Source organism: Acipenser ruthenus, chromosome 4 (assembly GCF_902713425.1).
Source record: "Acipenser ruthenus chromosome 4, fAciRut3.2 maternal haplotype, whole genome shotgun sequence".
In the NCBI taxonomy this organism is placed as follows: domain Eukaryota; kingdom Metazoa; phylum Chordata; class Actinopteri; order Acipenseriformes; family Acipenseridae; genus Acipenser; species Acipenser ruthenus.
The window spans coordinates 80,688,725-80,709,927 of NC_081192.1; the positions used below are offsets into that span (position 1 = coordinate 80,688,725).

At 37.9% G+C, this 21,203-nt stretch overlaps 1 protein-coding gene across 4 annotated transcripts; it reads left to right on the top strand.

Moving 5' to 3' along the window:
• Positions 1-721: 721 nt before the first annotated feature.
• Positions 722-21,203, top strand: ngly1 (N-glycanase 1). 4 transcript variants are annotated; one of them, XM_059022920.1, is made up of 12 exons: positions 722-847; positions 2,293-2,407; positions 5,174-5,395; positions 6,011-6,173; positions 10,477-10,696; positions 13,741-13,862; positions 15,158-15,303; positions 15,589-15,699; positions 15,985-16,155; positions 18,716-18,901; positions 20,136-20,313; positions 20,789-21,203. In XM_059022920.1, exons 2-12 carry the CDS (start codon positions 2,393-2,395, stop codon positions 20,962-20,964), a joined length of 1,710 nt encoding a protein of 569 aa, XP_058878903.1. In that variant the 5' UTR covers positions 722-847; positions 2,293-2,392; the 3' UTR covers positions 20,965-21,203. The 4 variants fall into 4 exon arrangements, with proteins under 4 accessions (XP_058878903.1, XP_058878904.1, XP_033856060.2 ...); XM_059022921.1 differs by lacking the exon at positions 722-847 and adding an exon at positions 1,366-1,440; XM_034000169.3 differs by lacking the exon at positions 722-847 and adding an exon at positions 1,447-1,614.

Consider the following 21,203-nt stretch of genomic DNA (forward strand, 5'->3'; position numbering starts at 1 on the left):
ATGTGCCCCATCTAAAAATCAGTCTGAACGTATCAAAAGCTGTCGTACAATAAAGTACTTATTTGCAAACAGACTTACGCTTTATTAAACTGTAATGTATATTGCTCCAAATATTTCCCCGTGGAAAATAGATACTGTACAATATTTTATCCACTGGCAGAAGTTATTAGGCGAATAACGTACTGCCTGTTGGACTGGGGCAAGGTCAAATACTACAGCATATTTTAATAATAGAATATATTTGGAAAGGCTCAATATTTAGAAACGAATCGTTATTGTGAAAATTGTGTATTGAAAATGTAGTGCTGTGAACCATATACCTAAACTATGGTACTAAAATAAAAACAAAAAACAAATGATATGCGTTCAGGCATGGTTTAGACAGCTCTATGTTGACACGTCACGATATAGCTTTTCTCTAACTGGCGGTGCGTTCGCGGAGATCATTCTGCGCAGAATCTGATCAATTTAGCAAATCTGTGTGTTCACGGAGATCATTTTTAGAAGATTATTAGCTGAATTGGTCAGTTTCTGCATAGAATCTGCGCAGAATGATCTCCGTGAACGCACACTGGGTAACTGCTTGCGCAGATTTACGACAAAAGTCTGCCTTGACGACCGGGTCCTTAGCCGGGGTCACAACAGGTACCTGCGCCGAAGGAGCAGCTACAAAAAGTAGTTGCGAGAGAACTTATTTAATCCTCAGTTTTCTGATATCAGCAATTTTATTACTGATATCAATAATGTTTTTTCTGTTAAAAATTGACAATTACATGTTAAAACAGCTTGCCATGAGAACAGAACAGACGCGAATGCAAACAACAAAGGAGTTCTGAAAAATCGAGAGGCATGTAAAGTAAATGTTAAACCCGCTGCTACTGCCACCTAGGTAGTGGCGGGTAATTACGGAAACACTTACATGACTACTGTAATGACTGAGTTTTCTTTGCATTTAATGAACTAATAAAACTGTATTTTCTAACCTGCTGTAATACTATTCTTGACATTTCGGTTACAAAATCTTGGTTACAAAATCTTGTAACAGAAATGTCAAGAATAGTATTATATTCCTGTATAAATGACAATTTATACAGGAATATAAATATTTAAGGTCGATATTTGTAATTAGATTGGCTGATAATTCAATATAATAATAATAAAAATATCAGTGAGTGTTGGCAAAAGTTGAATTGGGAAATAAAGAACAAACCCTCGTTAAAGCCACTTTTACTGACATGGCAGTTTATTTATTTGAAGTACAATACATATAATGACAAGTGATGCAGATATTTTATCCATATTTAACATGTTTTATTTCTGCATAACAGAAATAAAATAACTAGCAAGTGCCATACGAGAGGAATATGTGAAAAATGAATTGACAGTGTAGGGAGATAAACTGGGACCATAGAGTTCGAAAAGCTGACACGCAGATGCAAGGTACGTTACGCGTGACGCAGTTACGCAGGCGGCGCAGTCGTGAAACGCCGTGAACAAAAAAAATAATAAAATTATGGCACGGTCGCCCGGAGTGAGTGAATTATGTGAAAATTCAACCAATGTATTTTTAGATGTATCACAATTACTGTTGACTTACGCAGATAACATTCTTCGGTAAGCATGAAATCTCTTACTAAGAGTCTTAGTAAAGCTTCCACTGACGAGTGTCATTCATTGTGTTGTATAATTCTGCAATGTCATTCTAACTGTGAATATTAGTTAAACTGATGTTTACATAAATAAAGCCAGCAGTTAGAAAGTTATTATTTGTGTGTTTATATAAAACGTATTGATTATAATAACATCAAAGACTTTAGAAAGTTTAGTAGCTACATTTTAGGAGCTGACGGGGAATGGGAAGTGCCCGTTCAAGTGTTCTATAGATTAATTTAACGTAAAGAACAGAAAACATTCTTGTTGCAATTCTAACTGCAATTAAAAAACAAACAAACAAACAAACAAAAAACATGTTCCAATGTTCCTGTACCGTTTACTGCAAAGTGTTTGTGGACAAGCTTTAGATGAGATCCATCTTGGTCAACACTGATGCATGGAGCCAAGATTTCCGAAAAGTCAGCTTACAAATTAAAAAAAAAAAAAAAAGGTATTATAAGCTTGCTAAATAATAAATAAAAAAAAAAACTTCTAAAAACATTTGTAAGTTAACACGTTGATAAAAACAATGCTGATCCCGTAATATATCATTTAAACTCCATATCTGTTTATTTGATTGTCATTATTTTAGTACTGTACTTGCGTAATTGCGTTTATTTCATTCTATCTTTAAATCAGGAATCCTAATGAAGACAAATACAGATCAATTCGAATTGGAAACCCTGCATTTTCATCAAGACTTTTGCCAGTCAGGGGGGCAGTGGAATGCCTTTTCGAGATGGGATTTGAAGAGGTAACTTTGTTTTTTTTATAAATGTTCTTCGAAAGGTCTAAAAGGAAACTGTACTATTCAGCACAACATATTGTGTTGCAGTGTGAGTGTGTGTACCTTATCTGCAACTTTTAAAAACTTGATCATACATTGAGGTAAAACTACAAGTCAAGTACACTGAACAAGACATTAGTTTAATAATGTACATACTTACCTACACATAAAATGAGAGAAAATGAGTGCTGTATCTAGATTTTTTACCTCAAACTTGAATGGTGTGCCAGATTGTGGAAAAAAAAGTTAACATTTATAGATGCCTAGTTCAAGACAGATGTAGTGAGTAAGTTAGTAAATACAATAATGATGACAGACTGAAGATTCAAGTAATTGTAGCTAACCAACTTCCATAAATGTTCCCCACCATGCACATTTATTTATTTATTTATTTATTAGCAGACACCCTTATCCAGGATGAGTTACAGTTGTTACAAAATATCACAGTACAAAGTATCACCTTAAAAATACTATAATATAAAATATCACATTACAGGTAAGAGCAGTAAAGTACAATAAAGTCAGTAGCAAATAAATAAAATAAGAGCAAAATAAAGAATACAGTAAGTAATTGCATGCAAGAGCCAGTTCGACTAAAAGCAGTTAACTTATAGTAAAAATATTTGCTTATGTGAGTAAAGTCCAGTAAGAGCATGTAGTAAGTATGATAAATGGATAAGAATGATTTCAAATAAGAGCAATTACAAAAAATGTGAATACAGAGTAAAACCAAGTATAGGATACAGGATGTAGTTATAATTAAGAGCAGTAGTAGAGTACTGCAAGGTATGGAGCAGTTCAGTGCAAGTGCAAGAGTTTTGTATTGGATGCGAGCAGCGATAAGGAGCCAGTGCAGAGAGCAGAGCAGCGGTGTAGCATGGGAGAAACGGGGAAGGGAAAAGACAAGTCGAGCAGTAGAGTTTTGGAGGAAGGGGTGAATTCTGTGTATGTTGCTGAGGAAAAAGCGACAGGAGCGTGCCAGAGTAGAGATGTGCTGAGATTGGAGAGGGAGGGGTCAAGGGTGAAATGTTGGAGTTGGGGGGAGGGGGAAAGGGGAGGAAGATCTGGACATCATCAGCATAGAAATGATACAAGAAGCCATGAGAGGAGGTGAGTGGATCCAGGGAGCGGGTGTAGAGAGAAAACAGGAGGGGTTCCAGGACTGAGCCTTGGGGGACACCTGTTGAAAGAGAGCAAGAGGCAGTGGGTGAGCCATGCCAGGACACCCGGTACGTGCAATCGGAGAGGTAGGAGGATAACCAAGCAAGAACAGTGCCGGAGAGTCCCAGGTTAGGAAGGGAGGACAGGATAATAGAGTGGTTGACTGTGTCAAAGGCTGCAGAGAGGTTGAGAAGAATTAGGACAGAGGAGAGAGAGGCAACACGGGCTGAGAGAAGAGGGTTTCTGATGGAGAGAAGCGCGGTTTCAGTGGAGTGTGCTGGGCGAAAACCAGATTGGAGGGGGTCGAGCAGAGAATGTGTTGACAGGAAAGCAGAGAGCTGGCGATGTACAGCTCACTCGAGGGTTTTAGAGAGGAATGGGAGAAGGGAGACAGGATGGTAATTCTGGTGGGATGAGGGATCAAGGGAAGGTTTTTTTTAATATGGGGATGATGCAGGCTTGTTTTGAAGGCAGAGAGGAAATGAAAGGGAGTAGAGCAGGGGCCGCAGCCTGGAAAAGGTAAGTGGGGAAGGGGTCCAGAGCACACGTGGTGAGTTTATGGCTCTGGAGCAAGGAGCAAAGATCGGAGTCTGAGGGAGGTGAGAAGGTGGGTAGACTATTAAGGGTTGCAGAGGGTGATGGGGAGTGAGTGAGCAGAGTACGGGGTGGGTGGGGAAGGAGGCGAGGTAGTGAAGAGTTTGCGGATGTCTGATTTTTGAGGAGGAGGAGGCAAAGTCATCAGCTGAGATAGAGGAAGGTGGAAGAGGGGTAGAGGGCAAGTTTACAGGGATTGTTAGTGGAAGACTGAATGATAGAGTGGAAGTAGGAGCGTTTGGCAGAGAGAAAGGAAGCGAGGAGCGAGCAATAGAGATCCAAGGCAACAGGGGGATTGGTTTTCTTCCATTTCTTTTCAGCAGAGCGCAGTTTGATATGAGCCGAGCCGAGCATGGAGGAGAGCCAGGGCTGGGGCGGGCAGGTCGAGGGGTGAGGGGGCAAAGGGAGTTGAGGCAGGAGGTGAGGGAGGAGAAGAGGGTAGAGGTAGCCGAGTCTACAGAGAGTTGGGAGAAGGAGTCAATAGAAGGGAGGTGCAAGAGAACACCAGAGGTTTTGATGGAGTAGGAAGGGATGGGAGCGACAGAGAGAAGGAGCTATAGTAGTGATCAGAGATTTCGAGAGGAGTGACCAAGAGGGCAGGGGGCAAGCAGTCAAATGTGTGTAGTTTTTACTAGATGACACTGGGACCCCTTGCCAGTAACATGCTTTGACCCAGAAGACACTGCTGAGGCAAAGTGACCCAGGAAGTGCAAGTGTAAATCATAGAAACTGAGAGCTTCCTATAGAGATGTTTAAAAATGAAAATAGCGTATTATAACATGTTTCTTTTGTTTGTTTTTGTTTTTCAAAACTGCACATTTGAGACCTATTTAGCTTATTAAAGTGCAAAACAGGTAAGAGTTAGTGTATTATTGTGTTAGCTACAATTTATTTAACTTCACACAACTGCAACAGGACATTTTCAGGCAATATTTTTGTTTTTCAAAACAAGTAAAGGTGGTTTAAAATGAATTCCAGGGAGAGACTCACCTTGTGTTTCCAAAGACTGCATCTGTGGAGCAACTACGTCGGATACGAGAATCAATTGCCAGTGAAAGGGATCAGAGGCTGGGTGGGCACTCCTCACCGTCGGGACAAGCCCAGAACACAGTCACTGCCCAGCACCAGCCAGTTGGCACTTCTGCCTCCGCTCCAGTCCAGCCAGCATGGAGCCCTGCTCCTTCCCAGCCAACTGCAATGGTGCATTGTTATTTGTTTTAATTATGCAACACTCACAAGTCTAGAAAATAGTGGCCAAATGGACAAGCAAAAAGACATATAGAATGCATGAAAATTCCCTGCTGTAAAAAACAAAACAAAAAAAACAGAACATTCCGTTATAATTAGTCGGAGAACTTAATGTTACCCTCCAGTTAGATTTCAGACTCAGAAATATGCTGTTTCAAAAGGTGCCATGCAATAGTATTACCTGTCTTGGTTTAACATTTTATCCAGAGTTGGTCAGCTGAATGCTTTAACATGCAGCACTAAGCTTAGGTACTTATGTATTAAGTCCATGTTTAGAAGAATCTGAACCACTGAACCGCTAAAATATTATATGCAGTAGGTCTATCTCACGATGTAAAAGTTAGTAAGAATAACTGCTCTAACCACCAAGTCAATGTGCCGTACCTTGCCTTACTATACAAGTGAGTGCAATTGTGAAAGAGCTCTTTTCCAAATTGATAGGAGGGAACTCGGTCATGTGACCAGAAAATGAGAAACAGGAAGTGAAAACAAAGTGAAACTGAAAGTAGTGGTATATAGTGCTGTACATGTATTTGATTATTTCCACCCCTTTTTTCTCTGATTTAGGCTTCTGATATGAGCTTTTTTAGAACCCTGCAATCCAATTTTCAACATGTTCTGGTCTACGAGAACCCTGCACTTCATCAAAAAGCTCTCTCCTGTATTCCTGCTCAGCTGCTACGAACAAAAGCTCAGGAAAATCTGTCTGAAGCCAAAAAAGTTGATCCAGGTAAGTTCACATCATAAAGAGGTCTCTTTGAATATAATACACATTTTGATTTAGAGGCATTCTAGTTTCTTTCCTGTGTTTCCAGGGTCCTGTCCAAGTGTTTTACTCTAACCATTGTTTGGGCTCCATCTGTATTAATTTCTTCCTACTTCTTATTAGTCACAGGTCTGTTTTACCAAAGTATTGAACTAGATGTTTGCTGTGACTGCAGTGGACAAAATTATATTGTGTAAGACAGTATAATTATGCTTTAAGTTGGGTGTATTTGTTTTTTATTTTTTATTTTATATACCATTTGTTGGTTGTTTGTCGTTATCTGTTGATAATGAAAAAGTAAGACATGAATCTAAGATCGCTGAGGCAATGCAGACAAAAACAAAGGTCTCAATAAAGATGTATTGACCTATGGATGGCACCTCCCCCCGACAATTTAATTAATGTTTCATAATTAAAACATTGGCTACATTTTGGGTACAAAATCAATTGTGTGTTTTTAATTTTTCATTATATTTGCATATTTGCCTTCGGATTCCTTGATTGTGTATTTCCTCTTGCCAAAGATTAATTTATGTGTGTGTGTGTATACACACACACACACACACACACACACTCACACACACTCACACACACACACATATATACATACATACATACATACAGTGCCTTGCAAAAGTATTCAGACCCCTGACCAATTCTCTCATATTACTGAATTACAAATGGTACATTGAAATTTCGTTCTGTTTGATATTTTATTTTAAAACACTGAAACTCAAAATCAATTATTGTAAGGTGACATTGGTTTTATGTTGGGAAATATTTTTAAGAAAAATCAAAAACTGAAATATCTTGCTTGCATAAGTATTCAACCCCCACACATTAATATTTGGTAGAGCCACCTTTTGCTGCAATAACAGCTTTAAGTCTTTTGGGGTAAGTATATACCAGCTTTGCACACAGTGTCGGAGTGATTTTGGCCCATTCTTGGCAGATTTGCTCCAGGTTGTTCAGGTTGGTTGGACGACGCTTGTGTACCACAATTTTCAAATAGTGCCACAGATTCTCAATGGGGTTGAGATCAGGACTTTGACTGGGCCACTGTAGGACATTCTTGAGCCACTCCAATGTTGCTTTGGCCTTGTGCTTGGGATCATTGTCCTGCTGAAAGGTGAATTTCCTCCCAAGCTTCAGTTTTTTAGCGAACTGAAGCAGGTTCTCTTGCAGTATTTCCCTGTATTTTGCTCCATCCATTCTTCCTTCAATTTTAACAAGATGCCCAGTTCCTGCTGATGAGAAGCATCCCCACAGCATGATGCTGCCACCACCATACTTCACTGTAGGGATGGTGTGTCTTGAGGCATGGGCAGTGTTAGGTTTGCGCCACACATAGCGCTTTGAGTTTTGCCCAAAAATCTCTATCTTGGTCTCATCTGACCACAAAACCTTTTCCCACATCGCAGCTGGGTCACTCTCATGCTTTCTGGCAAACTCCAGACGTGCTTTCAGATGGTATTTTTTGAGTAACGGCTTCTTTCTTGCCACCCTCCCATACAGGCCAGTGTTATTCAGAGCTCTTGATATGGTTGACTGGTGCACCATTACTCCAATCCCAGCCACTGAACTCTAGCTCCTTCAAAGTGATTGTTGGCCTCTGTGGCTTCTCACAAGTCTCCTTCTTGTTTGAGCGCTGAGTTTTTTGAGGGACGGCCTTTTCTTGGCAGTGCCTGGGTGGTGTGATGCAGCTTCCACTTCCTGATTATTGATTCAACTGTGCTCACTGGGATATCCAAACACTTGGATATTATTTTGTACCCTTTCCCTAATCTATGCATTTGTATTACTTTATCTCGAACTTCTGTAGAATGCTCTTTGGTCTTCATTTTCCTTCAGATTCACAGCCTGACCAATGATCCTACAACAGTGGGGTTTTTATCCAGAAAATGTGACAGCAACATTAATGGTTCACAGGTGGAGGCCAATGGTAAGGTAATTGTGCTCTCGTTAGAGCAATTTCTTTCATCGGTGTAAACTGGGAGCTTCCACAGCACAGGGGTTGAATACTTATGCAAGCAAGATATTTCAGTTTTTGATTTTTCTTAAAAATATTTCCCAACATAAAACCAATGCCACCTTACAATAATTGATTTTGAGTTTCAGTGTTTTAAAATAAAATATCAAACAGAACGAAATTTCAATGTACCATTTGTAATTCAGTAATATGAGAGAATTGGTCAGGGGTCTGAATACTTTTGCAAGGCACTATATATATATATATATATATATATATATATATATATATATATATATATATATACACTATATATACACACACACATACACACAAGTAAAGAATTTGCTGCCGTCTTTCAGGATAATGACCTTGTGTTGTGTAGTATATAATAATTCCAAGGAGAACAGTACTTAGAATGAAACACGCCATGGCGTGGCTTTATTTGAAAACAAAATAAATGCACAGTTTGTGCAAACAAAAACAAAAGAAAAGCCTAACCCCTTTTTTTTGGGTCTAGCTAAACAGTATAGTGTCCCTCTTTAAACGGGGACAGGCTACTCCTGTTTACACCGATTTACACACCCACGCAACTCATTTGGTTTTCCTTTCGTTTCTTCATAAACAACCAACTCCACTCACGCTCTCAGCAACTCCTCCTCATGTTCCCCTTCGTACCTTCTCATCCTCACCACTCTTTTAACTCTCAGGCAATTACATGATTAAACAATTAAGTCATATTAATAAATCAAACAATTAACTTACATTGGAGATAATCCTGACATCAGTATTGTCCCCAGGGTCTTAATGCCTCCATATAACCTTTCCGATATAATAACATACCTTTTCAACCAAACATAATATTAATTATTTTTAAACCCAAGCTTGTGGTTTAACTTTTCTTAATCAACCCGAGAACCACTTCACGTTCATTTGTTAACTCTCTGATGTTACTTTTAAACATTTTACATGATCTCCACACTTTGTTTACCATCCAATTGGTTTATGTTGTCTTTTCACACTTTATTACTTTTGTTTGTTTTATTTTAAACATCTCTTCAAAGATTCATACAAGCCTTTACCCAGATGGAGTGTGCATTCTTTACACCCATGGCCCCACAGCTGCCCAAGTTTGATCTGGAATGTACACTAACTCCCTCACTATATATATATTAGTGAAATATTTCATTTAATTTCAGGTTCGTAGACCCTTAAAAACAGACCCAGACACAAGATGTGCAGTATTTAAGCGCTTTCCTGTGATTTTATTAATTACAGAAATAAAAGAAAATAATCAAAACAAGACCTAACTCCCACACGGCACTTTCTTAAGAACCTAACTAAAATTGGAGGCTAAGCCATTTAGCGATTAAAAAAAAAAAAATAAATAAATAAATAAATAATAATAATAATAATAATAATAATAATAATAATAATAGACACACACAAACAAAAAGGTTCACACAGTACCTGTTGATAACGCACACAGGTCTCTTCATAGTGACAGCCTCTCTCTTCACACAGACTGGAGACTGCCCTGAACAAACATTTATCTTGTTTAAATAATCACAGGCAAGTGGCATTCATTCATAATTAGTCAGGTGAACCTCATCCTTTTTTTTTTTTTTTTGTATTAGTCATTGTCAGAGTCGAAGATTGGTGTCACTCGCTTGGTTGGTAATCCCGTTGGTGAAGGTTGATTGTAAATCTTCACAGAGACAGATTTGTTAAGTGCCTAAAAAAATATGAATTGTGGGTGCTGTCAAGTGATTTAGTCATTGACAGGAATTAATTTCCCGTTCCTCTCCAGTTTCTCTGATACAAATGTACCAGCTTTACATACATTTTATTTTTTATTTTTAACGTATTCTCATTTTTTGATCATTAATGAACATTTCTCTACTGTGGGTGTTGTTGAGTGATTGAAATCAAGACATTTTGTGTTTGAACTGAAAGTGGTCTTGAGGAGTTGAATGTGTCAAAGTTCAAGTATATTTTCCTCTAGAGAAATTATGACATTTTGACGTCACTACTGTGCTATTATGCCTTTTTTTTTAGGAATGGCTCAGGATGCAAATATAGCCTTCATCCATGTATTTATATGTGTGTGTGTGTGTTTCATTGGTTAATAAGGCTATTCCTTTGAATAGTCAAGTGGCGGATCACGTTGAGATAGGGTCTTAGAGGGATCTTCTGATGCTTTTAAATGAACAAACTTGTACTTGGTTACCATGACTAAATTTTTGTTCTCCTGTAAAACATGCTGACGGTTCGAACACTGGTCTCCCACTGTTCTAGGCAGTGAAGTGAATGTTGAAGATTTCCTGCTGTTGGAACTTCTACGCTGGTTTAAGGAAGAGTTCTTCTCCTGGGTGAACAGCCTGCCCTGCAGCAAGTGTGGTGGCCAGACCCAAAATGCTGGTGGTCTGCCTCCGTCCACAGATGACCTGCGGTGGGATGCCCATCGAGTGGAGAATCATTACTGCAACCAGTGCCATCTGACCAACAGATTCCCAAGGTATGCTGTAGTCCAGTTAGTATTGGTGCATTTGACTACTGTTACAGGTTTTACTCAGGTTATTTTCTGTACTCATCCATAACTTTAGGAAGCCAACATCTGTCTAGAACATTAATATCCAACTCCTATTTTATTATTAAAAACAGACTTTGACAAAAATAACTCAATCAATCACATATAGTGATCAAAACCACTGGGACAAAATCATTCCTATACTAACTAATGTAAAATGCTCTGCTTGTAAGAATCAAGAAATCTGCTTATAAGAATCGTTTGGGGCAAACTGACTACATGTAATACGGTACTGTGTCAAGTGCGATGACGTGTACAGCCAATAAAGCTGTTTTTGAATTTAATCACACCTTACGCAATTAGGCACGTCTGCAGCGTGGATCGTACAATGATGCAGAAAACACGACAAGTTTGTAATCAAACAATGACTGTGCAACTGCATTGTGTAGGTATGTTTTTGTGTTCTCTTAGTGAAAATGTGTTTTAATTAAGTGAACATTCATTTAATACATACTGAGTACAGCAGTGTTATTGTGTGGCGGCACGGTGAGGAGGAGGGGTGATTGTGGAGCTTTGCGTCTCTGCTTAGTGAAAAACTATGAGATTTGCATCGCAACTGAAAATAAGTAAGCCACAGATGCTTAAATGCAGTGGTAGTCCTGACAGTAAAATACTGTACTGTAACGTCATTTTAATTCAAAGGCAGTTAAACTAGGCACCCTCACAAGACGATCGCTTCTCAAGTATACTGTAGTAAATTAGGATTCTGCAGACTTGAGTAAACATAATTGTAAAAGCTGCTTACCCCCTCCGACTTGTTTTAATGTATTGTCCTCAGTGATTGAGCATCATTGACATCTGTATACTGTATTTAAACTGCTGATGGTACGCTTTTGCGAATTATAATGTGACAGAGGGCAGTGTAAATTATCAGGCTGGAGTCTTGATTTACAGTTTTAAACCGGTATTGGTTTTATTTTTCTTACACTGCGGTGGCGAAACAACCGCTAATAAAACAAGCAAAATAAACCTAGCTCTCAGCTGGAGCTCTAACTAAACAGTACTTTGTGTGGAACAAACACCAGATCTCTTACTCGAGTTTTGGTTTCTTTTTGTTACTTCTGCTTCCTTACTCCTCTATACCTCCATCACAAAGCTATCGGCTAAGCCATTTCTATCGAGGTGTCATTAACTTTAACAAACGGTTAACCAATTGACTATTATCCATAATTCATTAAGGAAAAGCAGCTGTGGATTTTTCGTGGCCGTGCATACATGCGGGAACTCGTGACATCTAGTGGTCAACCCATTACACTGCAGCCCGGGAACAAGCTCTTATCATTCTCATACTAAGTTTGATTCTGCACCACAGTAATCATATCAGTCCGCATTTAGAATCACGGGACGGATGTGATTCTTATAAACGGAGTGCACTGTACTAAGTCAAAGATTTATTGAAACTGGTCTTATTACACTGATGAAATGTTGTATTTCTGAATACCCTAATCTCAGTTCCGTGTCCAAAGCACTAGTTAATTAAAATCCCTCGTTAGGTGCTACTTTTATGAATCCTGTTGTGGCAGAGTGGTTGCAGTGACATCACGGACCAGGAAGGACTAAAGTATAAACAAAGGGCTCTGCAAAACTGAAGTGCAACCGGCGCTCAGCGCGTTTATTAAATAATAAAACAAAATATTTAAACAGAACAAAAGACAGAAACAAAAGGGCACGTTGGCCAAACAAAACAAACAAACAATTATGCTAACAAATATTGTGCTGGCAGTTCCAGCACAGTAGCAGTTGTTTTCGCTTTTCTTTTACCTCTACTTAACTCCTGTTCATTACTCCCTAAACACTCTCTTCTCGAGTGCAGCAAAGCTGCAGGTTTTTATACAGGTGACCATCTCCCGATTAGCAACAATTAATCAATTAATTAACTCGGGAGATGGTCACCAGCTGCACGAGGTTTTTAAATAATTAAACTAAATAAACACACAGCTTTTCGCCGTCATCTCAAAATAATAACTGTGATGGACGGCTTCGTCCACCTGCATAAAACTACAATAATTATAATAACTACAACAACAACAATAATAATAATAATAATAATAATAATAATAATAATAATAATAATAATAATAATAAAACATACATACATAAATAAATATAAAGGAGTGGGCACTTTGCCACACCTGTCCACTGCTGTTTTTGTATCATAAACGTTTACCCATATAATACAGACGTAAAATTGTGTTAAAAATAAGTTGACTTTCAAAGTACTAATTAAAGGTTAGCCTTTATCATGTTTTTTCAATTTAATGAAACTCCATGGACGATTGTTACAAAAATGAATGATGTGTTGATATATTGTACTAGATTTTATACTTTTTATATGCCTCCGCCTTTTCTTAGCATACACAAAAAGTCCAGATTTAGCTAAATACATAAATGTTAACTTACGCATGGAAGCCACCATTTCGGCTTTGTTCACTGCAGTTTCACTGACTTGCCACTTCAAACATCATTGTTCTGATTCTTCAAGTCCTAGAGTGATTGTCAATGGCTCATTTGAGAACTTGGACTAATTCGCTGTCATTTATGCATTTATTTAAAAATGTCTATCCTTTAAAAAAAAAAAAAAAAAAAAAAAAAAAGTTGAAATTTTTACAGAACTGCCTCATATTCGCACCCCCATTACTGACTCTCCGCGCATCACTGCACTATAACAAAGTGATTAAATATCCACTCAAATAAATAATAGAACTATATTATATTAGGCAGTTTCTTGCCAGATGAAGCGGTCACATTTACTTGTCTGTAACAAAAAGCCATGAGATGTGTTATGTCCACATGCTATTTAGAAGTGGATCTCTGTTTTAATCCCAGGTACACAGGCAGTAATAGGAATTAAAATACAGGACTAGATCTTTATTGCTTTTTCTTTCTACCATGTTTGAGTGCTACCTGCAACCTTCTTGTTCCATTGGTAAAACCGCAAGAATCTTTAATAATTCTTTTCTTGAACCCTCAAGATATAACAATCCTGAAAAGCTGCTGGAAACAAGACGGGGGAGATGTGGAGAATGGGCAAACTGCTTCACTCTGTGCTGTAGAGCTCTGGGACTGGAAGCAAGGTATATCTGGGATAGCACAGGTATGCCTTTTTTGTAAGTATAATATGTATGATAATGGTGGAGACAGTCTAGTACATAATACATGACCAAAATCAGTACTGCACTACATCCACAAAATTCTTCTTGAATAATTAATGAATGTGATTTATTGGTATGAACACATGCTGCCTTTCATTTCATTTTTTTAACAGAAAAAAATATATATTATTAAATCAGTTTATCTTATTACACTTCATACAAAGTAGCCCATCAGGACCATAACATGTACGTAATACATATAGTATCTTATTGCATGTAACACTTGGTTAAACTTTGTATTGACATTCCTTAGAACACGTTATTAGGGACCTCTGATTCTCTTCTTCATTGGGCTATGTTTAAAACCGCTCGCACCAATGTGAAATCAAGTATGAAACTTTGCAAGGACATTAAGTTATTTCTAGGGTTGTGGGAATTCACTGGTCAAGGACATAGACAGTCTGACATTGCCATGCCGCATAGGTGGGCAGATTTATTTATAATCACACAATGTAGTGCAGTGGTACATGGCCGCTACTAGGCTACCAACAATGGTACCCCTAGTGTGGGAGGAAACACTCAGTGTTGATAGTGTAAAAATGCCCCAAAACAAAACGCATCAAAACACAGCTAATAAATAAAAGGTGGCCAAGATCGGGCCGTGCGCTATCTCTAACAGGAGGGTCCCACTGTTAAAAGGCTGAACTGAACACTCACTATACTATTGGGGATCGGTAACCGGATCCCATAGACTTGTCCTACTTCCACAAACACACAAAGTGCTGGCTCACGTACCCAGCGATCTCAGCTCTGCCGATCCTGGTATTCACTCAGCCATCCCAGTTCTGAGGATCCCGAGCCACACACACAGTGACTTGTTGCTGTTTTCCAGGGTCTTGGTTTATTTCGCACTCACATTTCACTGATAACTTTCTTGAGCCGAACGCTGATCCTTTTAGTCAAACCTGGATGTACACAGCAGATGTGCTGTAGAGGCGATTAGGAGGAGGAGCAGCGAGTGTTGAGTGCAACCTTCCTTTATGGTTGGGAGCGCCTTAGGATATGCCCCTCCAGCCAATCAGGGACTCCTGGTCAACAAAACCCTGACCGAGCCCACTTCGGTTCTTCACACCTGATTGGCTCAGCCATTGAAGGCTACAGTACATGGTTGCTGATCACCCAAAGCTTAATGGTGAATATAATGAAATAATAAATACTTCTCAAATACAACTGATTTCCACACATGTTTAGCAGCTGATCTGTATAGAAGTTGGTGAATCTTTTGTTTGTGTAACAGATCATGTCTGGACAGAAGTGTATTCCACATCCCAGCACAGGTGGCTACACTGTGACCCCTGTGAGAATGTGTGTGATAAGCCCCTCCTCTATGAGATTGGCTGGGGGAAAAAACTCTCTTACATCATCGCTTTCTCCAAGGAAGAGGTAAAGCGCTCTTTTTGACTTAACAAGATTCGAAATGTAGGAAAAGTTACTTTTTTTCTGGTTATTCAATACTGAAAAATAAATGTCTTGGTAGCAAAGGTATTTTAGTAAGTCCTACCTTAAGGAATTTAATGTTATTTATTGCATTTGTTTCACTGCAAGAAACACACATTTTTACAAATATTAATATGTTGTACGTTCTTGTTTACCAATTTTTCTTAACTGATACTGGGTGGAACATTATTCTGGTAAAACAGACTGTGAAGAAGGTTGTCAATATTCCAGGTTGTTGATGTAAGCTGGAGGTATTCTTGCAAACATGCTGAAGTTCTGAGCAGGAGAACACAAGTCCAAGAAGGGTGGCTTCGAAAAACTATTAATGGGCTAACTTCTGTGGTAGGTGCACCAGTTTATCCATTCATATATTTTTGTGTTTCTGTTACTGCAGATATTGTTTAATTTCACTTAGTCTGGGGTGGGATTTTAGTTCCAATTTGTTCACCATCAGTTTATTGTATTAGATTTTTTCGTCTTGGGGAATTTTTGGACAGGTGGTTTACCTGACTGATGAGGTATGATTAAAGTTGAGGGTTCTTATTCTCTTCTTTAAAGGTTTCAGTCCTGCAGGTAGTGTTATTTTTTGTATTCTTTATTTGATCTGTTGTAAATATATTATTACAGAGACAGCAGTCCCTTACTGCAGACAGGAGGAAGGAGCTTCTGGAAAGACTACTTGTGGAGCTTGTGGAATTTATATCCCCAAAGACTCCGAAACCTGGTGAACTTGGGGGACGAACATCTGGCTCTCTAATCTGGCGAGTGACCAGAGGGGAAACTCCCAGCCAACAACTGGTAAGGTGGTTTGCCCCTTTTTCAAAGCAAACACAGCTGCTCCAGATATTAAAATCTGTGAAACTAAAGATACTGACTTTAACCACTAGTTTCACAGACTCTGATTAGCACTAATCTTGGATGAACAAACAACCTTAGATAAGGTAGACTCATCAGGGCCTGTGCTATACTGGGTCTTTTAAAGCAGCCAATAATCTGAAAAAAGTCATTTTCACATTCCCAGTGTACTGTTTTTAGAATAGAATTAGCCTACAACACCCCAAAATATAGCAAGGTATTCACTACAGACCCAGGTCGAGTTGCTCTTCTTAACTGGGAAACCCCAGATGATATCTCATTATTCAAAAGGTTAAAGGTGGCCAGATAAGTGTACAGTGTGTCAGAGTGACCTGCATAGTGTGTCAGACAATCTCTGCTAAGGCTGGAATGATGCCATCAATACATTGTTTTATAAAACAACCGATGCATTGATGTCCTTAAGAAAAAAAAAAAATCACCAAAACTAACCAAAGTAGTACATTTAAAGCTACTGAATAGGTGCTAAATTATTGAAATGTATTACATCAGTTGAATGTCAGGGAAAGCGCTGTATTTTCGACTTCCTCCATTCTAACGGAATGCACTGTAATGAAGTGCAAGGCTTCTTAAAATAATTTTGTACTTCACTTTCTATAACAGTCTCTGATGCATATTGGAAGTAGTCATCTCCTAAGAGCATTGCCACAGCACTCTGCACACTCTTTGGGATACACACTTGAAACTTAAACAGACTGTTCTGAAGATAAAACTGTCGTAGCACATTTTAAAGCGGAGAGAATGGGTAAGATGTCTTCTATCAGTTGCCACTGGTCATCACATAGCTCAAGGGTTCAAGCATCTGACAGTTTTGTGAATGTGCGATCTGACAGCACTGGTGTTTATTGCCCATCGTTGTTCATTGAGTCATTCAAACATACTGTGAACTGAATTCCACCGAGTTTTGCTAGACTGGATCAGGCGGTGTTGCTTTAGCTTAAGCTGCATTTGTTTTTTCTCGAGTGCTTTAGCAGCAACAGTGCTGTGGTGAAAGTGTGAGACAAGTGTGCTGTAGTAATCACTCGATCAACACTGCTGACAGAAAAGCCATCATTTGCTAACTGTAGCTTATGTACAAAACAATTAACAGATTTCCACAACACATACAGCAGTGTTTTGGCAAGAACGATGTTGCTTGCATTATCATGGTCTTCAAGACCCAATTTTTCTAATCCAGTATTAAGCCTTTAAGAGATTTTCCGAGGTGTGTCGTTCAGGCATTTATTCTCTCAAGAACAACAAACTGAAGCTCCCAATTTTCTTCATTATAATGGCACGTTATTGTTATGTAGCTTTTACTGTTAAGCGCTATCCAGCAGTCAGTGGTATGTGCTGCTCTTTCAGCAGCCTGTAGTTTGTTACTAAGCATACTCACACATTCCTCGTACCGTTTCTCCAGACGAGCAGAACTTGTTTGTCTTGAAGGCACACGGTACTCCGGTTCTACGAAAGCCATTGATTTGACAAAGCCCGATCCCTCCACGAAACTTATTGGCAGCGTGTCTTCTGTTACCATGGTGCACAACAATTCACAACATTTCTCAGCCTGCAGTGGCCCGCATTTTCGTACACTTTCAGAAAGAAACGTTATCAGTGTTGTTTGCTTTTTACCATCTTTACTCTCAGCAGAAACACAAGGGTGTTTGAGTCTGAAATGATTTAGCATTGTGCCAGTGCTGTTTGAATATGTAAGTTTTGTGTTACATAGTTTACATTTAACTGATGTTTCCGTTACTTTTTCGAAGTAATTCCAAACGTGGCTCCTTTTTGAACGATCCATTATGTGTGTCTAGTAGTTCTTCTGCCTGATAATATTGAGAGATTTTTTTCAATCATGATATTGATACAATCAATGATATTTCTAGCAGTTGCACCTTTTCTGTAGTTTAAACTAAATAGATATATACTAAACGTTTATTAAAAAGTTATCGTTTATTCTTTTAAACTGTTACATCCCTAATCACAACACAGGACATTTCCTTTGCAAGTTTAGTCAGTAACATGAGGCATTTGGAGTGAAGTTCCAAATCTGTATCAAATGGCAGATAGAGACACCGATTGACTCTCTTTCCATATCTCAAAAAGAACCTGCAACTTTATGTAGAGATCACTATTTGGCCACTTGTCATTTGGACTTTTAAAATGCTGAAGTTTGTTAACAGCTGTTTTTTTTATATATGTCAATCCCACACAGGCAGATATTTTTCCACTATAGAAACTTGTGCATATTCTAGGTGGTAAATTGGTGCTCAGATCACTGAAATGAAAGACATTTGATTTCTGTATTTGACCATTCATGTCACAAATTTGTTTTCAGTAAATAATGCAAGTTTATAAGGATCCTTCAGTAATTCACTGTTTTCAATATTTTGTGTTTTTGTGTTGTTTTTTTTTAATTTTTTTTAATTTTTTTTAATACGTCAGATAACTGTATATGAGTAAAACTTCTGCTGTCTGGACAATTATTGTTGTGCTCATGTTTCAGAACAAGGGATTTGTTTTCATTCCTTCTGAAAATGAGAAGACACAGAAGTCATTCCATCTTCAGTACAACATAGCCAAAGACCACTACATTAGAGTGTCCAACAACCAAGAAGAATTGAGCGGCTGGGAGAAGGGCACCTGGAAGACGGAGTCTGTTTTTAGGAAACTTGAAACTGATTGGCAAATGGTATGGGGAAAAATAATAGTTGAAGCATATCCCTTTCCCTATTTGAAACCTTTTCGGGGGAAAAAATAATATCTGTCTACAGGTGATTAACAGGATTACATCAGTTAGTTATCTAATTATTTAATTCAGGATCTCTATTTGCAAATCTGAAAAACTGTTTTGTGTTTTGTGGGTGGAGGATGAGGAGTACCAGAAATGAAGTAGACCATGTAGAAATGTGTACAAGGCAGGTGTACTGAAAATAAATAACTAAAATAGACTACTGCATATGAACTAGTTTCCACTGTTGAAATCTTGAAAAAAACTGAAAGGTAAAAATAGTAAGGAATAACTTCAGATAGATAAGAGTTGGAATATTACATTTTATTTATTTTTTTAAGTAAAACCACATTATCGCTAGTTCCAGAAATTCCATTTCTTTGTTACAGGGAGAGCTGTCAAACACCAAACACTATGCGCATGGAAACATTCTGTTTAATATATAGTTTGGTACCTGAAATTTAGAATTAGATCAACTCTGTTGGCAATAGGTTTATAAATTGTTATTTTAAAGTGTTCTTAATCTTTTTGGCAGTTGGTGAATTAAAGCAAGTCTGCAATTCTACAAATACTGTATCTTTTAATGTTAATTGACAACCACCAAAGCCATACAGTTTATACCTGTAATACATAATTGCATAAAGCACACAATAGGCTTAAGTTGTTAAACTGGGCCATTAACAATATAATTGAGCAGTTGTAAACCATAAGCTATAATGCTTATTTTATTTGTGATTAAGCTTAATTGAAAAACAGCCATTTTTATCAATGCTTCTTAAGAACTGGTAGATGTCAAGAGTGTTTAGAACAAACAAACAAATTCTTACTCTTGCCTGCTCTGTAAAAAATACATTTTAGAACAATACATTTTGATAAGATGTTTAAAATAATAAATAACAGAATCCTAAATGATCTTATGTAGTGTCTAACCAATACTGTAAGGTTTACAGATAATAGTTCAAAATTGAATGATCTGCGGTATTCTAGCTCCTTGATAACAACTGCATATTAAAAGTTGTTGCACAATAATTAACCTTTTGCAATACAGTTGTATATGTACAAAACTTATTTCTATATATTTTTGCCCCCCTTTCATTTTAATTTCTGATTCTGTATGTTATCAGTGAGCAGGCACAGTATTGCAGCTTTGTCACTAGTTCACAAGTAATACTGCATCTTACCTTTTTTGTCATAGGTTTATATAGCACGTACAGAAGGATCATCTTCAGCTAAAATCAGTTGGAAATTTGTCTGTGGCTCAGTTGGACTAAAAATCAAGACTGTTTCAATAAGAGCAAGCAGTGAGACTTTTCAGACTGGCAAAGTGAGATGGAAACTGAACTCTGATAAAGAAAGTGTTGAACTTTCAGGAGGTATGCACATTTAAATAAAGGGGTTATATCTTGTCATTTTTTAAATTTTAAATGAGCTGTGCTGGTTCTCTGCAGGCATCCGAAAGGTTGTTTTTTTTTCTAATGATGTCATCAATCACGGCAAATGTCTATTATCATGTAAGATTTCAAGTATTTAGTCAAGGGAAAGTCATCTCTCGACAAGCGTGTATCCAAGAAAATTCAGAGCGATAGCTTTATTTAAAAAAAAATATAAAAGTTTTAATAAAATAGGATTTTACTGTCTGGAAAATGATTTGCTACTAAGTACAGTATAACAGTTTACAGTAATTCTATAGCAAGGAGTAAGAGGTGCTGTGTTTGATGTTCTGTCATATATACAGGTAAGTAAGCATGCAACCCAGTGGAGTTTTACATCTAGAGAACAGCTTATGCAATTGTGTAATGACATTCTTTACATATTATTGTATTTATTTATTTCTTTTTTTTTTTTCAGATAAAACACTGCATTCATTCCAGAATTTTACTGGAGTGACAGAACTTGTATTGGAAGCTGAACTGACTGGTGGGGAAGGTGATGCTTCCTGGCAGCACACACAGCTGTTCAGACAAAGTCTAAAAGATCAGGAGGAATACCCTTTAGAGATCATCATAGCCCTGGATGATGTTTGATGTCCCTTTTCTCTGAAGAAACACGTTTCATTCATGTCTGTTAATTGTTTTTGTGACCTGTTTCCAGTACATTAGTCGCTCAACTGTCATAAGCATTTCTTTTAAACTTGCATGGTAAAAAGGGGGTGTTAGGGAATTGTTGTTGTAACCGGTGGCGAGACTAGTTATTTTTAAGATAATGATGTTTCACGGTTAATGTATTTTAAGAAATTACTCAAATAAACAAATGTTTCAGCTAA

Coding starts and splice junctions, on each gene's coding strand:
- ngly1 (XM_034000169.3), top strand. CDS start 1,514: ATGGCACGGTCGCCCGGAGTGAGTGAATTATGTGAAAATTCAACCAAT. Junction 15,304..15,588: donor TCGCTTTCTCCAAGGAAGAG/GTAAAGCGCTCT, acceptor TCAATATTCCAG/GTTGTTGATGTAAGCTGGAG. Junction 15,700..15,984: donor TTAATGGGCTAACTTCTGTG/GTAGGTGCACCA, acceptor ATATTATTACAG/AGACAGCAGTCCCTTACTGC.